At 40.9% G+C, this 18,594-nt stretch overlaps 1 protein-coding gene across 4 annotated transcripts in view; it reads left to right on the top strand.

The window, feature by feature from the left end:
• The first annotated feature begins 9,126 nt into the window (after positions 1–9,126).
• Positions 9,127–18,594, top strand: part of herc3 (HECT and RLD domain containing E3 ubiquitin protein ligase 3) — a 39,665-nt gene continuing 30,197 nt past the window's right edge. For 2 of the 4 annotated variants that reach the window (XM_047365392.1, XM_047365389.1), the window contains exons 1-3: positions 9,130–9,260; positions 11,070–11,420; positions 18,033–18,192. In XM_047365392.1, the coding sequence (XP_047221348.1) occupies positions 11,198–11,420; positions 18,033–18,192 (383 nt within the window). In that variant the 5' untranslated portion in view covers positions 9,130–9,260; positions 11,070–11,197. Of the gene's footprint in view, positions 9,261–10,623; positions 10,764–11,053; positions 11,421–18,032; positions 18,193–18,594 lie in introns of those variants that run through there. The other 2 variants (XM_047365390.1, XM_047365391.1) reach the window with 2 other exon arrangements.

Genomic DNA, 18,594 nt, shown 5'->3' with positions numbered 1-18,594 from the left:
CACATTGTCTTTGCTGTACCTTTTCCCAAAATGAACACAAGAGTTATAAAAATACTTGCAATACCAATCATTAGCGTCAGAACAGACCATCTTCCGTTTAATTGCATCGTGACCTTGAAGTGGAATGTCCTTTCTTCTGGTACTGAAAGCAAACAGTTTTTCCCAAAGAAAACAAATTATAAACACAACTTAAAAAACAAAAAAACAAAAAATCCTGCTGTCTCTCCTGAGTGGCTTCAAGCTGCCTGTCACCAGTCTGGTACAGGTGGGCGGTCGTAGGAAGCTCCTCTAGAAATATATTTAGAAACAGGAACTCTAACCTGCTGGACGTTAGGCTTCCATAGTCCAACTAAACAACGGTGGAAATGAACACATTCAAATTTGTAATAATACCATAATGATAAATATCAAGCAATAAACATAAAAGTTTGATAAAAGCATCCGAGATATCGTGTGCAGTGAGGCAAATGACCTTATGATTTCTAACTTTCAGGCAATGCGATGGCCTTAAGTAGATTCTGAAATAACGTTGCACTGCCCAAGAGATTGTTGTGCCCTTGTAAGAACAGTGTTCTTCAACCACCTCTTCAATCACTCGCCAGTGATCAGCTTACAGTTCTTTATCTTGTGGTGGTCCGCTGTCCTCACACCTTTCAGCCGTGGATGATCCAGTTAGAAGATGACTTGTCCTGGAAGCCAGTTGAAGCTGGATGAGCTAGAGCTTTCCTGCAGCTTTCCTGGGTGTCTAGTAGGATCTGATATGGGCCATTCCAGCCCTGGACTTCCTGTGTTTTCTCCTAGATTCTCTGAGCAGAATCCAGTCGCCGGGAATAAAGGACTGGAGGGTGGAAGTGGCTGTTTCTGGTAATGCAGCCTTCACCATCTGTGAAACTTGAGAAAACACAGTGGACAGGTTTTGACAGTAAAACAACATCCTATCTTCACACAAAGATGTGGAAGAAAATGATCTTGGCAATGTCCCCATGTCCAAATTAGGAGACCTGCCACACAGCACTTCAAAAGGACTGAGATTTGTCTGTGTCCTTTGTCTCAATCTCATATAAGTGAGAACAATAGGCAGGGCCTTCACAATGCTTGGCTAATTTTCAATTCAAAGTCCCATTCTCAAACCTAAGTGCTTAACTACATGAACTTCATTAAAACATCCAACAAAATCCAAAGAATTGATCTTCTGACTTCACCTGATATACTAGCAGTGACCATCAGCTAAATATTCTGAATATCAAAAATGTGACATGATGTTTGTGGAAGGCCTGATTACAGGTCAATATTTCATAGTTTCAGAATACCCAAAAATAATTTCAAAAATGGTCTAATCTGTGGAGATGTAAAATTTCACAAAAGAATCAACACCATAATTTCAGAGAGGTTTTCAGAATGTGGTCTTAGGGAGCTATGCACCATTTATATAAACATAGTACAACGTCTCTCTCGCATTGTCAATAAGTCCTCACTGGAGGTCTGAGCTACCCTTTTTCCCAAGAGTGCAAAAACTTTTGGAACCCCATGTTACTTTATTCTGACATTCCCCTCTTCTGGCGCAGGGTCCAACCCATGCGACAATCCAGCAAAAAGTTTGTACAAAAATGTTTAGTAACCAAGATCACATAACCTAGAACCAAAGAAATGAATTCTGACATAACTATGTGTCACTATGAATTTAACGAAAGCAACATAAAGAAAATCCAGATGTTTTTAACTGCAATTCAGTTCCATTAACAACAAAACACAAACTTTAATTATTCAGTTCATCAATGTCTCACTTAGAAATGAGTCACATATCATCCTGATTTGTCTTGTACAAAGATGAGTATTAGATTAATGGACATCTAATGTAATTCAGATGCATAAACCCTACAAATTTGAATTTAATAAATAATTCCCACCAAGTATAAAGTAATGACTCAGATTCTTTATCAAAAATATATTCCTTACTTTTGGCATATCTTGAATTGTCAGCTAGCTTAATGGCACCAGGGAAACTTTCAATCTAATAAATCACCAATGATTCTGCTTGCAAAACTAATTCTTCAAACTAGTTTAAACTATTTCATTAACCTTTTAATAATAAAACACATAAATCCAAGTCATCCTACATCCTTAATCATTATACAAAAAAAACATGTTTTTAAGGCAACAATCACTACAAGCATTTTGATTCTATTGTCTCTTAAACAATGTTAAAACTCAGGAATGGAGGTGCTGAGCGTTACCATGACAACAAAGGCGTGAACCAACCTGGTAGGTGGGCGGAGTCAGGCAGAACTAACCTCTGATTGACAGCCTCAGAAACAAGCTGCTTCTTAACTCTCCTGAAAACTCAAAAGTTTAATCAATCTGGGATTTAGAAACATTATTCTAAACATGGATTATTGTTTCATGCAACATATAATCAAACATTTATTCCAACAAAACAAAGACAAAACATCAAAGACAGACAAATGGCCAAATTTGAAGCTTCAAGAATTCAAAGAAATTTTTAACAATCTCTTTTCAGAATATGTTTTCTCAGCCATATCTTTTAATGCTATAATTGATCAATTTTGTTATGACAATCTTCAGGATCCTTTTTAAAAAAATGAGTGCACATAGTCCAAAAAATCACAGCTGTATTGCAGAATTTCAAGTTAAATGCAAAGAAGTATTTTTAATTTAATTCAAATTCAAAGATACTTTATTGATCCCCGAGGGGAAATTAGAAAAGTCGGCATTGACATTTTTATGTTATACCAAAACTAAACAAACTGCAGTGTTTGACTTAATCAGAAATTAAGATAAGAAGCTTGTCTCCAAACTGGACTTTTTCCCACATAGTGTTTTAAAAAGAACAAACATAATTTTCTTTAATTTGGGCTATTTAAATTTTGAGAGTTGGGGATAAAATTATTACTAGAACCCCTCTTTAATAATCCAAATGCTGATAAATTTTCCAATATTTTATCTCTTAGTAATCTGAAATCACCTTGTGTACCTTTGTACTCATATGTATTCTTTTAATCTTTAAACCCTAAGAAATCAAACAAGGAGACTTGAGTTTGAGCCGACCATCCTCTTACTGTTAAGAGGGCCTTTATTTCTTTTCTTTTCCTAAAATAAAGGATTTTACTTGTCTTGATTCTGTTATAAAAATCCCAACCTTGGTTCCAAAACTAAACTCTTCAACCCCAATCTGTGTTCCCCAGAGTAGAAATTTTTAGTATTATTGCTTTTCAAAGCCACCAAATGACTGGAACTCATCATTGGCTTAGATCTGTTTTAATAAGTAATCGGTCTACCTTTAATTAAATATTATAATTTTATGGACCCAAAATCTATGGCTTACGGGCTTCAGGTGTCCAGGAACCACAAGTTGAATACTACTGCATTAAACAATGGTGTTAACTTTCTGCAGAGATTGAAGGATTGGCTAAATATATTATTTCTGCCTGGACAATAATCAGATTTAAAATTATTAGTTCACAGCTCCTAATTTACCTCAGATCATATTTGCTCCTAACCCAGTTCATAAGAAGCTTCAGACAAACATTATGCTAAAAAGCCAAAAACAAAACAAAAACCAGATCTGTTTTAAAATAAAGAAAAAGCATGCTTAAAAAACTTGTTACTGTGGTGGAAAATAACTCCACGGTTCTGAAGGCCTTTTCATGCAGAGTCTTTTAGGAAGCATGAGATTAGTTTAATTTTTGTGTGGTACCACTGTCCAATCAGATTCTCTCTAAATAACCCAATTTTTCATACTCATTTTAAAGGTTTGTTTTACCAAGGGAAATGTGTTTAACAAAACCAATTACTCTCAAAAGTTTTAAAAGTTTTTATCTGGTGATATCTTAGAAAACAACTAGTGTTTTAATAATATTTCTGTGCAACACAGAACTGATCAGGTCCTTTCCTTCTCCAAAGGGAGAAAAAAGAACCTGCAGAACCAAACCTTTCATAGTTTTTGTCAGGACCTGATATAAGGTACAGTATAAATCAACACGCTGCATGAATCAGAAGAGGGAAGAAAAAACCTAATATAACTTCTTCCCAGCAGCTGCTGTGAAAAACAATGAATTTGTACTTTCCATAAGCGTCAGTTAGCACTTGCGGACAAAAACTGCACCAAACTGTAAATACTGTGTCAGAAACTGTATGAAGACCATCTGCAGTAGAACTAAGCCTGTTTTAATGAGGTCTCTACCCATTAGATTTATGGAATACAAACTCTGACAACAGAAAATAATATCTGAAGGAGAAACCCATCAGGTTTTACGCATTCGCTGGGTTTTAAAAATGCTCCTTCATGAGATCTGTCCTGAGAATAACATAGAAACACTTGGTTACTGCTGAGTTTTGGAGATGTTGTAACTTCCTCTGCATTTTCATAACTTTTAATAACTAGAATAATTGACCCTGAATATTACACGATGAAAGAGAACTTGTTTCTCTAAAAGAATTAACTGGAAAGTATCAAATGAGTTAAGTTATCACCCTTTTAAAGATACTTTTCTAACCCTAAAATAATATTTTAACCCGCTATATCTGTCAACGTCAAGCAAGCATCACATGAGCAGCGGTTAATAAGCGTTCTTCATTGCAGAAAATAGGAAGAGATTTATGCAAATGTGTGTGTGTTTGTACGTTACCCCCATCAGTTTCTAAATCGCTCCAGAGTCAGACTGTCACACACAGTCCTCTATCAGTCCAAAAAACAACCAGGCCCTTCCCCGGTCTGTTGGTGAGACATTCAATCATTCTTTGTCCACTTTAACTTCTCCAGGAGGGAGAAAGAAGAAACTTTGCTCCGGTTTCTCTTCTGCCCGAATAAGATGCTTTCATTATAAATCCAGTGTATCGCTCTTCTGGCTCTTGCAAACAGCATGGATCGTTGTCCATCTCAGTGGGTCCAGACTTCTTCTGAGCTTTGTTTTTTTTTTTTTTTCTTGTAGAAAGTCACACTGCGATTTTCAACATGCAGGAAGGCAGATCTCTCTCTTTCAGGCTGTGCTGGAGAAGCATCTCTGGCGGAGTAGCCATGGAGAAGGGCAGGTTTCTAATATCCAGACTCAAAAACGCAGATGTTGAACTCAAATCCCATATATGTGCGTATTTGTGTGTGAGAGAGGCAGAAGAAAAGTTTAGTATAGGTTCAGATTTTGCACAAAGAAATATTATCAGTCAGTCAGTCAATTGTCCCCCTGCCTGTCACTTCCTTCCACAACATGAACTATACTCCTTTCTAAAACAACTTTCTTTTCGCATCTCTAATGTCCCTTTTCACTTTTACCTTCTTTTCCGACTGATCGCAATATTTAAGACAAACAAAACTTCCTTCAGGAAAGTTTTAACTCTTTAACCCCTTAATTGATGCACTCTGTGCTTTTTAATCTTTTTCTCATGTTTTTTTATTTTTCCATCGACTGTTTTACTTGAAACTATTTAAACTATTTAACTTATTTACACTCAAACTTCCACGCTGTGAAAAACCAAACTTATCTTCCAAATTAAAGCACATTTCACACAATCATCCCCACTTTTTCCTTTCATTATTTTATAAATCAGAGTATGAAGAAGGAGACACCCCTGATGCCTCAAGGTTCCGGAACCATTTTTTTTTACCTGTCCAGCGGCACGTCTGCCCTCTGGATTTTCTCCTTTATGAGGTGTAGAAAATTGCTAAAAACCACCCGCAAAACCCTGTGTTTTGCTTTATCCCATTGTTACCAATGAGAACCTCCCTGCCATTCCTTTGCAGGGTAACTGGGCCCTCAGCTGATGTCCTCCCTCTCGCAACTCTGGAACCTAATTAATTAGTTAGGAGATGATGGTTAATGTATAATAAAAAATAATAATATACATTATATCATATAGAGCAACTTCTCACCCAGATATATTTGTAGACAATTAGTTCGGATCCAATCGTCCAGAAGCCGCAGGCGGGCACCCGGACTCCCCTCCGTAAAATGGAGGTGGACTGAGAACAACTCTCAGGCTGGCCAGGCGTCCGTGTCCCATCCTGCGGTCTCCTCTGGCACGTCAGATCCTGTTTGTGACGCTAAAATTGTTGTGGAATTTTCTTATCAAAGTGGAGAGAAGTTGACTCATAACAAGAGAAAATCCGGACTTTGTCTTTATAAGTTTTATTCAAAGGCATTCAGTGTTTGAATGACTCTGTCACCGAGCAAGTCAGTTGAACAGAGCCCCGATCAACATTTACACACAGTATTTATACCAGAACATGACAGTGTTATCTCAACTTCAAAGACTCTGTGTTTTATGACCCAAACCCTTCTTGAGTTCAAAGGTGACAAGGTTATCTAGGAACAGACCTAACTGCCCTTCCTGACATTGTCCTAAAGATGGGTCTGAACCATTAAACTTCTGATAATGGCTTTTACAGCTTCTTCCTCTAACACAGATGTTCTGAGGAGTAAAAAAGGTTATACACTGTGAAATGCTTACTGCAAGAATTTCCATCACACAGTCCATCGCAGGGCAACACACAAGCAACCATGCCGACACCTAAGGGCAATTTAGAGAGACCAATTAACCTAACAGACATGTTTTTGGGTTGTGGGAGGAAGCCGGAGTACCCGGTGAGAACCCACACATGCACGGGGAGAACATACAAACTCCATGCAGAAAGACCCCCGGCCGGGAGTCGAACCCAGGAACTTCTTGCTGCAAGGCAAAAGACTCATGTCTTGCCACCTTCCCCGATAGTTTAGACCTACGAAGAAAATAGGATACTTTAGCCATGTGCTTTTAGCTGTTGCCAGAAACTCCTGCATTCCCTTTATTGTTGCTGTGAACCTCTTGGTTCCACTTGTCTTCTCGTCTGATCATCAGTGTTGGAGGGCCTTCCAGTTCTGTTGTCAAATATTTTCTCCCCCTTATAACTGTCTTCACTGCATTCCCTTTAATATCTAAAATCTTGTCTTTTGTACCCTCCTCCTGACTGATGCCTCTTGACATTGATCAGAAACCATAGGTAGGCGGCACAGTATGGACCCTGCTAAGAGCTCGGGATGCAGCTTACAGATCAGGTGACCGACTGTCCTACAGTAGGGCCCGGAGAGAACTGAGAAAGGGAATCCAGCAGGCTAAACAAAGGTATAAGCAGGACATCGAGGAGCACCATAACGACAGCCCACGCAGTATGTGGAGAAGCATCAGATCCATCAGAACCTATAAGCAGAGCGACCAGCAGCTCAACCATGACCCAGCTCTCCTTGACACCTTAAGCAGCTTTTTTGCATGCTTTGACACTACACGCAGCAGAAGTCAAGTCAAGTCAAGTCAAGTTTATTTATATAGCTTTTTTCAGCAACAAAGCACTCAAAGCGCTGTACTTGAGGAAAAACATTACAATGATACAGAAAATCAAACACAGAAAAACAAATCAAATGACACTAATAATCCTTGGGAGTTTACTGGTAACAGCTGGTTCTAATCCAATCTGTCTAATAGAGGTAATTAGCTCATTAAGTCCTCTGTGGTAAGGAATTCATCAGGTGCTAGAAGAAAAATGATAATATTAATCCTTGAGGTCGCTGGTATGAGGCAGTTGTGGTCCCATCATTCAAATAAGCTGCGTCACTGGTATAAAACAGTTTTAGTCCAAACTTTTTAAATACTAATAATGTTTGGCTGTCACTGGTATGATATAATTGTAATATAATCCTTTTAGGAAATCTAAAAAGAGGAAGGAGAAGGACTAAACACCTACCTTAGCCAGAGGTGCAGCACCAGCCTCTCGTCCTGCAGCGGCACCAATGACCTCCATTATGAGAAAGATCAACATCAACTAGGCTGCAGGTCCAGACGTGGTGTCAGGTCAGATGCTAAAACCATGTGCTGACCAACTTGCAGGGTTTTTCTTGGACATCTTCAACCATTGCCCGCAGCTCTCCATGGTCCCTCCCTGCCTGAAGTCCTACACTACTGTGCCTGTGCCCAAAAAATCAACCACCACCTGCCTTAATGATTGTGTCCTGTTGCTCTGACCCTGGTCATCATAAAGTTGTTTAATAGGATCATCCTGAAGTACATCAAGGACGCCATCCCTGCTGGCCTGGACAGCCTGCAGTTTGTCTACAGGGAGAATTGCTCCTGGATCAGCGACTTCCTCACCAACAGGCCCCAGGTGGTGAGGATTGGGAAACTCACATCTGCTCCACTTATCCTCAACACCGGCACGCCCCAGGGTTGTGTTCTCAGCCCTGCCCTCTTCACCCTATTCACACACGACTCCTCTGCAATTCACAAAACAAACATGGTTGTGAAGTTTGCGGACGACACCACTTTGGTGGGTCTCACACCTAACAATGATGAGACCCACAACAGACAGGAGGTCCTCAGTCTGACTCAGTGGCGCTCCAGGAACAACCTCATTCTGAACACCAGCAAGGAAATGATATTTGATTATAGGAGGTCCAGGAAGACTAAACATGCTTCTCTCTGCATACAGGGGGAGGTGGCGGAGCATATGGACAGAATTAAGTTCCTGGGCATTCACACACCTCCCCTGGACTGAGAAAACATCCAACCTGGAGTTACGTGAAGTCCCCCCCAGAGCCAGGTCTCAGCTAAATTTCATTATGGTGATATAATGCCAATAATGAATCTTTAATCTTGAACTGTGATCCCTCTGATGCTTTGGAAAGTTTCTGAAGAATGTGGGTTTTATACACACAGAAGATTGAATGGCAGAAAACTGGGACCCATACGGGTCCTAGCACACAGCTGTACTGATATTCCTGATGCCTTTTTGAGACCTAGTGAAACTCCTTCTGGTTTTATAAATACAGGACGTAGTTGGTCAACCCAAGTGGGTCCCATACAAGAAGCTATGTACCTGGTCAATCTGAACAAATATCCATGCAGGACCCACATTCACATGTTGGCTGGTTGGGATGACTGTACAGCTGCACACCTTTGTACCTAAAGATGTTTCAGTATTTGTATATAAATTAATACTGCTTATAGTTTTAGTTAGTACAGTTTGTAGCCATAATTAGCATTTATGTAGCAGCATTTTACCTACACATATCTAAAAAAATATTTGAGACAAATCAGTTTATAAATTCCAACATTTGAGGAGGTTTCAGATTTTATGACAGCAGCACTTCCGGCTAAGCGGACCAATCACATCTTTCCTCGCAGAAGAGTTTGGTGACTTAAGCAACGGGAGCGCTTCCTCGTTTGTTGTATGAACTGGAGAGCAGAAAACGCCCCTTCTTCAACATGCATTTGTCAAGGTGAGATTACCCACGTTCACATGCGATTAACAAGCATTATTTATCTCACAGCAGCCGTTTAGGTGACGCTGCAAACAGCCGAGGATCTAAAGGTTCCCGCTGGTTATCAGCGGCGCTGGAGCCCACAACTCAGTTAGCTGATACGTTAGCTGGTTCTGTTTTGGTCTCATTACGAAATTAAAATAGAGACATATCAGTAGACATAGGCGGGTACGTTCATTGCACTTAATTAACGCGATTGTTAGTGTAATATCTGATATGACCGCAAGGTTGGAGCGGCTTTAGTCCGATAAAGTAGAGCTAAAGTTAGCAGCTAGCCGAGCGGAGTGATTATGTTGTGATAATCCTGTGAGATAATAAACAGCAGCTCAATCACAGACACGGATGGATGTTAGAGGCTTGTTTTTGAGGATGTAGGGTCCTGTGGTTAACCGTTTCTATATAAATATAACTGACATTAGTGACAGTTGCTATGTGAATTGATTTGACTGCTGTTAAAGCTAAAATCAGGCTGAAATTCAGGTTGATTCGACCCAGACAGCACACACATATTTATTTTTAAGATATTAATAATTAGTTACCAAAGAGGTGGCCAAAAATGTCTTCCGAAACTATTTATTCAGACCAAAAGACAAAAAATGCAAGTTTTTTTAGTTGATAAAGAAATCAACCAAAACCTCTCATAATCCATAATTTCAGATGTTAATTTATAGGAGATATAAGCAGAATGCTACATTATGTCTACTTTAGGATGGCCTAGAATGAGATTTTCATGGTCTGATAATAATTAGTAAAAATACCAAAGTTTCAATGCAGCACGCTATTTACACAAAGATTAAAAACCAAATATATAACATGAAATTAATCATCTAAATGCTCTTAATTTAATGAAGAAAAGCAACAATTATTCATAATTCTAAAAAATATAATGGATTATAACAGTTATAAATGTCAAACATGACAATTTCAGTGTGTGCAAAATCTCAATCCTAAATGACTGCTTTGGATGCAGCATGTTGTAATATAATAGATTACAGTTTCAGTGCTGATATTACGCTTGGCCAGATAACAAATCAGCAACGGATGTTATTGTGACAATAATATCTGAAGTGGATGTTTTCCTGATATGAAGCAGCAGCCCTAAATGAAACGCATGTAGAACTGAAACCGTAAAGAGAAGTTTTACAGAATGGTGGTGAGACTGGCTCCACTGTGCTAACAAAACCACAAAAGACGAAGATGTTCAGAGATAAACAGCTCAGGTTAGAGACAAAGGTGGAGGCGATGCTGAGGTGGTTTGGCAATGTTCAATAGATGGATAGTGAATGTACTGAATAAATGATGTTAAATATGTTGCTTTCAGGTGTGAGGAAAAGAGGAAGACCACAGAGAAAGTACATAGATGCAGTGCAGAGGAGGATGGTTTGGATTGAGGAAGATTCAGGCAGATGGTCCACACCCTAAAGGCAGCATCTGAGAGAAGAACTATTTTTCTGCAGTTATGTGTGTCTGCAGGGATGTTTCTAGTGTAAAAACAAATCCCCAACCTTTGCTAATAAATAATCCAACATTACAACATTAACTGCTTTAAAGGGGTTTTGACCAAATAAAACACGTTTTATTTTTATTCATTCGTTTGAACCTGCTCTTTGGTCTCTCTGCTTGTTTTATTCTAGCAACAATCTTTTCAAAATTAAACACTTGCTTTATAATTAAACAGGCGTCAGGATTTAAACGGTAGTGCACAGTGACTAGCAGGCGGTTCTACTAAGGATGATGACATGGTCCTGCTGGTTTGGTTTCTCCCAGGGTTGGAATTTACATGAAGAGGAGAAAGCGGAGCTGCTCTGAGGCCTGAACAGAATCATCTCCCTCCATCTGGCCCTCACTCTCTCCGCCTCTTCAGACTGCTGCTCATTTCCTCTCCTTTCCTCAGCATGCTGTGTTGGGGGAATGCCAGGGATGGACAGCTGGGCATCGGTGAGGAGAGGAACCCTGCGTTTGAGCCCAGGAACTGCCATGTGTTCAGTGGACGAGGATTGAAGGAAGTCGCGTGTGGAGGGCAGCACACGCTGTTCCTGCTGCACGATGGTAGCGTGTACACATGTGGCTCCAACAGCTGTGGACAGCTGGGCCACAACAGAGATGGGACGTCCCCAGGTAAGCTATAAATGAGGGCGGTTATGTTCTGCAGCTTTTGCTTCAGCGATTTCAGCTGTATCATCCTGCAGAGTTGCTGGCGTGTTTGTGGAGAGGCAGCAAAGCAAATATTCTTTAAATATTTAAATGTAAAAGAATGAATTTTAAATGATTAAGTAAATTGGTAGACACAAGAAGCAGTGCAGGTGTTTATTTTCCTCTGTAGTTGGACTGTAGATGTTCAGGAAAATGTCATCTGCAGGTCGCAACAAGTCCATCATTTAATACATGGATCTGTCATGAATTAGACCTGAACCAAAACTAGAAAGTTGTTTTAAGCTGGATCTAAAAATGTTCCTACAAAGGATAAAAAGACAAGTTTGGAATTAGTTTGAAGTACTTTCCGGGGCTTTGATAAATATGGTCAAATATTGGTATTTACAGATTTTATTTATGTTCACTTGTCTAGATGTCATATCCATCTACAGGTCCTTCTCAAAATATTAGCATATTGTGATAAAGTTCATTATTTTCCATAATGTCATGATGAAAATTTAACATTCATATATTTTAGATTCATTGCACACTAACTGAAATATTTCAGGTCTTTTATTGTCTTAATACGGATGATTTTGGCATACAGCTCATGAAAACCCAAAATTTCTATCTCACAAAATTAGCATATCATTAAAAGGGTCTCTAAAAGAGCTATGAACCTAATCATCTGAATCAACGAGTTAACTCTAAACACCTGCAAAAGATTCCTGAGGCCTTTAAAACTCCCAGCCTGGTTCATCACTCAAAACCCCAATCATGGGTAAGACTGCCGACCTGACTGCTGTCCAGAAGGCCACTATTGACACCCTCAAGCAAGAGAGTAAGACACAGAAAGAAATTTCTGAACGAATAGGCTGTTCCCAGAGTGCTGTATCAAGGCACCTCAGTGGGAAGTCTGTGGGAAGGAAAAAGTGTGGCAGAAAACGCCGCACAACGAGAAGAGGTGACCGGACCCTGAGGAAGATTGTGGAGAAGGGCCGATTCCAGACCTTGGGGGACCTGTGGAAGCAGTGGACTGAGTCTGGAGTAGAAACATCCAGAGCCACCGTGCACAGGCGTGTGCAGGAAATGGGCTACAGGTGCCGCATTCCCCAGGTCAAGCCACTTTTGAACCAGAAACAGCGGCAGAAGCGCCTGACCTGGGCTACAGAGAAGCAGTACTGGACTGTTGCTCAGTGGTCCAAAGTACTTTTTTCGGATGAAAGCAAATTCTGCATGTCATTCGGAAATCAAGGTGCCAGAATCTGGAGGAAGACTGGGGAGAAGGAAATGCCAAAATGCCAGAAGTCCAGTGTCAAGTACCCACAGTCAGTGATGGTCTGGGGTGCCGTGTCAGCTGCTGGTGTTGGTCCACTGTGTTTTATCAAGGGCAGGGTCAATGCAGCTAGCTATCAGGAGATTTTGGAGCACTTCATGCTTCCATCTGCTGAAAAGCTTTATGGAGATGAAGATTTCATTTTTCAGCACGACCTGGCACCTGCTCACAGTGCCAAAACCACTGGTAAATGGTTTACTGACCATGGTATCACTGTGCTCAATTGGCCTGCCAACTCTCCTGACCTGAACCCCATAGAGAATCTGTGGGATATTGTGAAGAGAACGTTGAGAGACTCAAGACCCAACACTCTGGATGAGCTAAAGGCCGCTATCGAAGCATCCTGGGCCTCCATAAGACCTCAGCAGTGCCACAGGCTGATTGCCTCCATGCCACGTCGCATTGAAGCAGTCATTTCTGTCAAAGGATTCCTGACCAAGTATTGAGTGCATAACTGTACATGATTATTTGAAGGTTGACGTTTTTTGTATTAAAAACACTTTTCTTTTATTGGTCGGATGAAATATGCTAATTTTGTGAGATAGGAATTTTGGGTTTTCATGAGCTGTATGCCAAAATCATCCGTATTAAGACAATAAAAGACCTGAAATATTTCAGTTAGTGTGCAATGAATCTAAAATATATGAATGTTAAATTTTCATCATTACATTATGGAAAATAATGAACTTTATCACAATATGCTAATATTTTGAGAAGGACCTGTATCTGTCCGTCCGCTTGTGCTCAGGTGTGGTTTTTCCAGGTTTCTTATTTAAAACCGGACATTTCTGGAAATATTCATCATGAATTCACAGTAAACTTTACTTTTGCTTTGAGGAATTTGCTGAAAGTGACTGAGAAGTTAGAAACTGTACATGAAAAATGTGTAGGAACCAAGATGTAAGGAAGGTTTGGTACAGGCATCTGGGTGAGTCTGCAACAACAACACAAACCATGCAGGAATCGGTGGAAGCTGAGAAAATCTGGAAGCAATAAAGTTGTGACCTAGTAGCAGAAATGGGAGTGATGGACAATATTTCTCTCTATAGGTTAGCTGTTTTATTTCCTTTAACTGATCCTGGAAACATTAAAATCAATGTCTGTACGCTGTGAACATGTGCACATAATCCTGGCCAATAAAGCTGATTCTGATTAAAAGCTGTGGCATGTTTAGGATTTATCCATTCCTGCAAAGCTTCTTCGTTAAACTCTTTAGCTGAAATCTGCAGAGGAAACATAGAGTTACTGTTTGTAAGTATCTGCGTCCCTTCTGAGCGCATAAAATCTCTCTGGCACAGTTTAAATGCGTCTATCATAGTTTTATAGAACAAGTCTTGTAGCGGCAGGATTTCTAAATTCCTCTAATGGGTTGGGTTTATGAGGACCTCGTGAGTTCTGTAGGCCAAAAGATTTGGTTTGTTTGACTGCATGACATTTTTAAGAAGAGTCAATATTCCAATTGTTTATAATGTCTGTGATTCTCTCAGACATGCTGGGTATCAGGTTCTGTTCCAAATCTTGAGTGCCGGTGACCCAGTCTTGTGTTCCCTGTGCTTGGAGATAATCCCAGTTCGTAGGCTTTAGATTCTTCTTCTTTTTGAGACCTGACTACAGGTTCTCAGTGGGGTTGAGGAGTGTCCTGAACGCAGGTCCACATTTCCAATGTTCTGAGCTCCATCATCCACACACAGTCTTCCAGTTGTTCCTGGATTGTCCCATTCAGGGGAATTTTCCTGGGGCAGAATTGGAGGAAGCTCAATACCTTGGATGAGAAGCAGCCCCAGTTGTTTCATGGAACAATTCAATTCAATTCAAAAATACTTTATTAATCCCAAAGGGAAATTAAATGTTGTTGTAGCTCATTATGTAGGTTTCTTCAAAGAGCCGTTGTAGATGCTGATGGCTGTGGGCAGGAAGGATCTCCTGTAGCGCTCCGTCTTACAGCAGATCTGAAGAAGCCTCTGACTGAAGACACTGTTGTTGTAGGATAGTCTGATGAAGAGGATGCTCAGGGTTCTCCATAATGTTCTTCATTTTATGAAGAATCCGTCTTTCCACAATGATCTCCAGAGGTTCCAGAGGAGTCCCCAGAACAGAGCCAGCCTTTTTTATCAGCTTGTTGAGCTTTTTTAAGTCCCTGGCTCTGATGCTGCTTCCCCAGCAGATGATGGTAGAAGAGATCACACTTTCCACAACAGACTTATAGAAGATATGCAGCAACTTGCTGCAATCACCAAATGACCTAAGCTTCCTCAAGAAGTACAGTCTGCTCTGTCCCTTCTTGTAGATGGCTTCACAGTTGCATCTCCACTCCAGTGTGTTGTCCAGGTGAACACCGAGGTATTTATACTCCTCCACCACCTCCACTTCTTCTCCCATGATAGAAATAGTGTTTGACTTATTCCTGTTTCTCTTAAAATCTACAATCATCTCCTTTTGTTTTAGTCACGTTTAAATTGGGATGATTGTTTCTACACCATGCCACAAAGCGGTCCACCACCATCCTGTACTCAGCTTCTTGTCCATCTCTGATCCGCCCCACGACTGCAGAATCATCTGAGTATTTCTGCAGATGACAGGAGTCTGTCTTGTACTGGAAGTCTGAGGTGTACAAAGTGAAGAGGAATGGTGAGAGTACAGTCCCCTGTGGTGCTCCTGTGCTGCTGACTACCTGGTTAGACTCACAACCCTTAAGTCTCACAAACTGTGGTCTGTTTGTCAGGTAGTCTTTGATCCAGGAGATTGTTGAGGCCTCCACCTGAGTCTTCTGGAGTTTCTGACAAAGCAAATCAGGTTGGATTGTATTAAATGCACTGGAGAAATCAAAGAACATGATCCTCACAGTTCTACTGGCTTTGTCCAGATGACAGTGGGTTTGTTGAAGCAGGAGTATGATGGCATCTTCAACTCCAACTCCACAGCGATAAGCAAACCGAAGGAGGTCCTGATGGTTTACTGTTTGCTTACTCAGGTGGGCCAACAGGAGTCTCTCTAGGACCTTCATGATGTGAGAAGTCAGGGCAACAGGTATATAGTCATTGAGGACTGATGGGAGAGTTTTCTTTGGTACCGGAACAACACAGGAGGTCTTCCACAACACTGGAACCTTCTTCTGGGCCAGGCTAAGGTTGAAGAGGTGCTGCAGAATCCCACAGAGCTGCTCTGCACAGGCCTTCAGGACTCTAAGGCTGACATGATCTGGACCTGCAACCTTATTCCTATTCAGTCTCTCCAGTTGTCTCTTCACCTGACTTCTTGAGACACACAGGTGGAAGGGGGAAGCAAAGGAAGCATCAGCATCTTCTGATATGGTTGATGGCAAACATGTAGAAGGGTCTAGGGCTGAGGTGGAAGATAAAAAATGTAAGGTGTTACTGGACAGCTGTGGGTCCTGTTGGTCAAAGGAAGATGGAATGTCTGTTTGGCTGTGAGCAGGAGAAGAGGATGCTGAGCTTCTTTCTGAACTGAACCTATTGAAGAATACGTTCAGTTCATTGGCTCTGTCCAGACCTCCATCGGTCTGATCATCCTTCTGCTTGAAGCCTGTGATCTTCTTCATCCCTGTCCACACATCTCTGATATTGTTTTGCTGGAGCTTGTTCTCCAGCTTCTTCTTGTACACCTCCTTGCTGTCTCTTATCTTGACTTTAAGTTGCTTCTGTAAATTCCTCAATAATTCTCTGTCTCCCTCTATGAAGGCTCTTTTTTTCTTGTTAAGCAGGTCCTTCAGGTCACTGGTGATCCAAGGTTTGTTATTGGGGAAGCATCTCATGGTTCTGGTGGGGATGATGTTATCCACACAGAAGTTTATATAGTCGGTTACACACTCAGTCATGGCATTGATGTCCTCTCCATGTGGCTGGCACAGTGCGTCCCAGTCTGTAGCCTCAAAGCAACCTTGCAGAGCTTCTTCAGCTTCCTGTGACCATTTACTCACAGTCCTCTTTATTACAGGTTGCCTCTGAACAAGGGGCTTATATTTCGAGCAGAGAAAAACAAGATTGTGATCTGATATGCCTAGAGAAGGTCTTGCTGTAGAGATGTATGAGTCCTTGACATTTGCATAAAACAAATCCAATGTTTTGTTTTCTCTGGTAGAGCAGCTGACAAACTGTTGAAACGTTGGAAGTGTAGCAGAGAGTGAAGCATGGTTAAAATCACCAGAAATTGCCACAAAAGCAACAACTGAGCTGATGGCATCACATGCAGTGTCAGCAACAGCGGAAGGTGGAACGTAAACTGTTGCCAAAGTAACACTGGTGAACTCTCTGGGTAAATAATATGGACGAAAACTTACTGCCAACAGTTCAATATCTGGACTGCAGAGATGACACTTCACAGTAACATGTCCTGGATGACACCATCTGTTGTTCACAAGTACTGCCAGTCCACCTCCTTTACATTTGCCGCTCCTCTTTAAATCTCTGTCTGCTCGTATGGTTAAAAAGCCCGGCAGAGAGACGCTGGAGTCGGGGATATGATCCTGCAGCCATGTCTCAGTAAAACACATAATACTGCATGCCCGGTACTCTGGCTGGGTCCTTTGTAGGACTTGGAGTTCATCCAACTTGTTTCCCAACGATCTCACATTGCCCATCATAATCAACGGAAGAGATGGTTTGAACTTCTTCCTTCTCTCTCTTCTCTTAGCTCCTGCTCTGCATCCACGGCGTCTCCTTTTCAACTCATCAGGGATTTGGGGTTGTAGTTGAAGTATTATTTGAGCTTTTGAGATATTAATCAGCTGCTCCCGGTTGTAAGAAACAACCCCGTTGCCATGGCAATGCATCATAACAAATGTCCAAAAATAGAAAGTATTAAGAAAAATCCTCCAAGCTGCACAGCATCCGACACCGGAGTGGACAGTCATCCAAAAAAAATCAACTATATCCACCACAAGAGGAATAGTTTCCAAAAAAGAATAAATCAGAATCAAAAGTAACAGAGCTACTCCAACCTGCTGCCACCTTGAGCGACACAAATCTAGAATTGAACCAGAAGTTTAAACTGATCAGATTTCACAGGAATAAAAAAAATTCATAAATCATTTAAAAAAAGTTTAATAACACTTTGATCAGGAAAAGATAGGGTCAAAGGTCACCATGAGTGTTGATCTTCAGGTTATGGGCTGTATGGGTTATTTTAAATGTATTCTAAAATGATAAAAAATGTAAATGAGAATTGTTGATCTTTCAAAGCAGTATTAAGTGTAACTGTATAAGTAGAACCAAGACTCTGATGAAAATGTCTTCTCCTCGCAGAGCTGGTGGGGGCTCTGGATACTCAGAAGATAACGATGGTGTCGTGTGGTTGGGCCCATTCGATGGCCATAAATGAGCAGGGTCAAGTGTTCGCCTGGGGAGCCGGCGAAGGGGGACAGCTCGGCCTGGGGACTGCGGAGGCTGCGGTTCGAATCCCAAGGTGACAACATGGCACATCGATGACAGATCATAGCTTCAGCAAAATGAAACGGATGCTTAGAAATTATGTAAAAAGTTTACTGATGCCTGTTAATGCTGGGTGGTTTTGAAGTTTTGAACATTTGGGACCTCCTATAAACACTGCTGTGCGTCATCAGATCACACTCTGGGGGTGTGAGATATTACTATTAAAGTGGTCTGACTGTTGTTCCCAACCTGCAATCCTTTAAAAATACCTCCTGATGTTAAACAGCTAAAATCCCTCCAAGCAAGAATAGAAAAAACGTTTTACAACAAGTCTCCTGATGAGGCAAGAATATGTGAAAGGAAAAAAGTTTGTAACTCTGAAAGAACTCGCTTCTGGTTGTATTTGGGCCAGCGACTGATGAAAACCCGACCCTTG

The sequence above is a fragment of the Girardinichthys multiradiatus genome, chromosome 5, assembly GCF_021462225.1.
Source record: "Girardinichthys multiradiatus isolate DD_20200921_A chromosome 5, DD_fGirMul_XY1, whole genome shotgun sequence".
Taxonomy (NCBI): Eukaryota; Metazoa; Chordata; class Actinopteri; order Cyprinodontiformes; family Goodeidae; genus Girardinichthys; species Girardinichthys multiradiatus.
The sequence above is the reverse complement of the archived record's forward strand: the minus strand, read 5'-3'. Positions and strand labels throughout refer to the sequence as shown.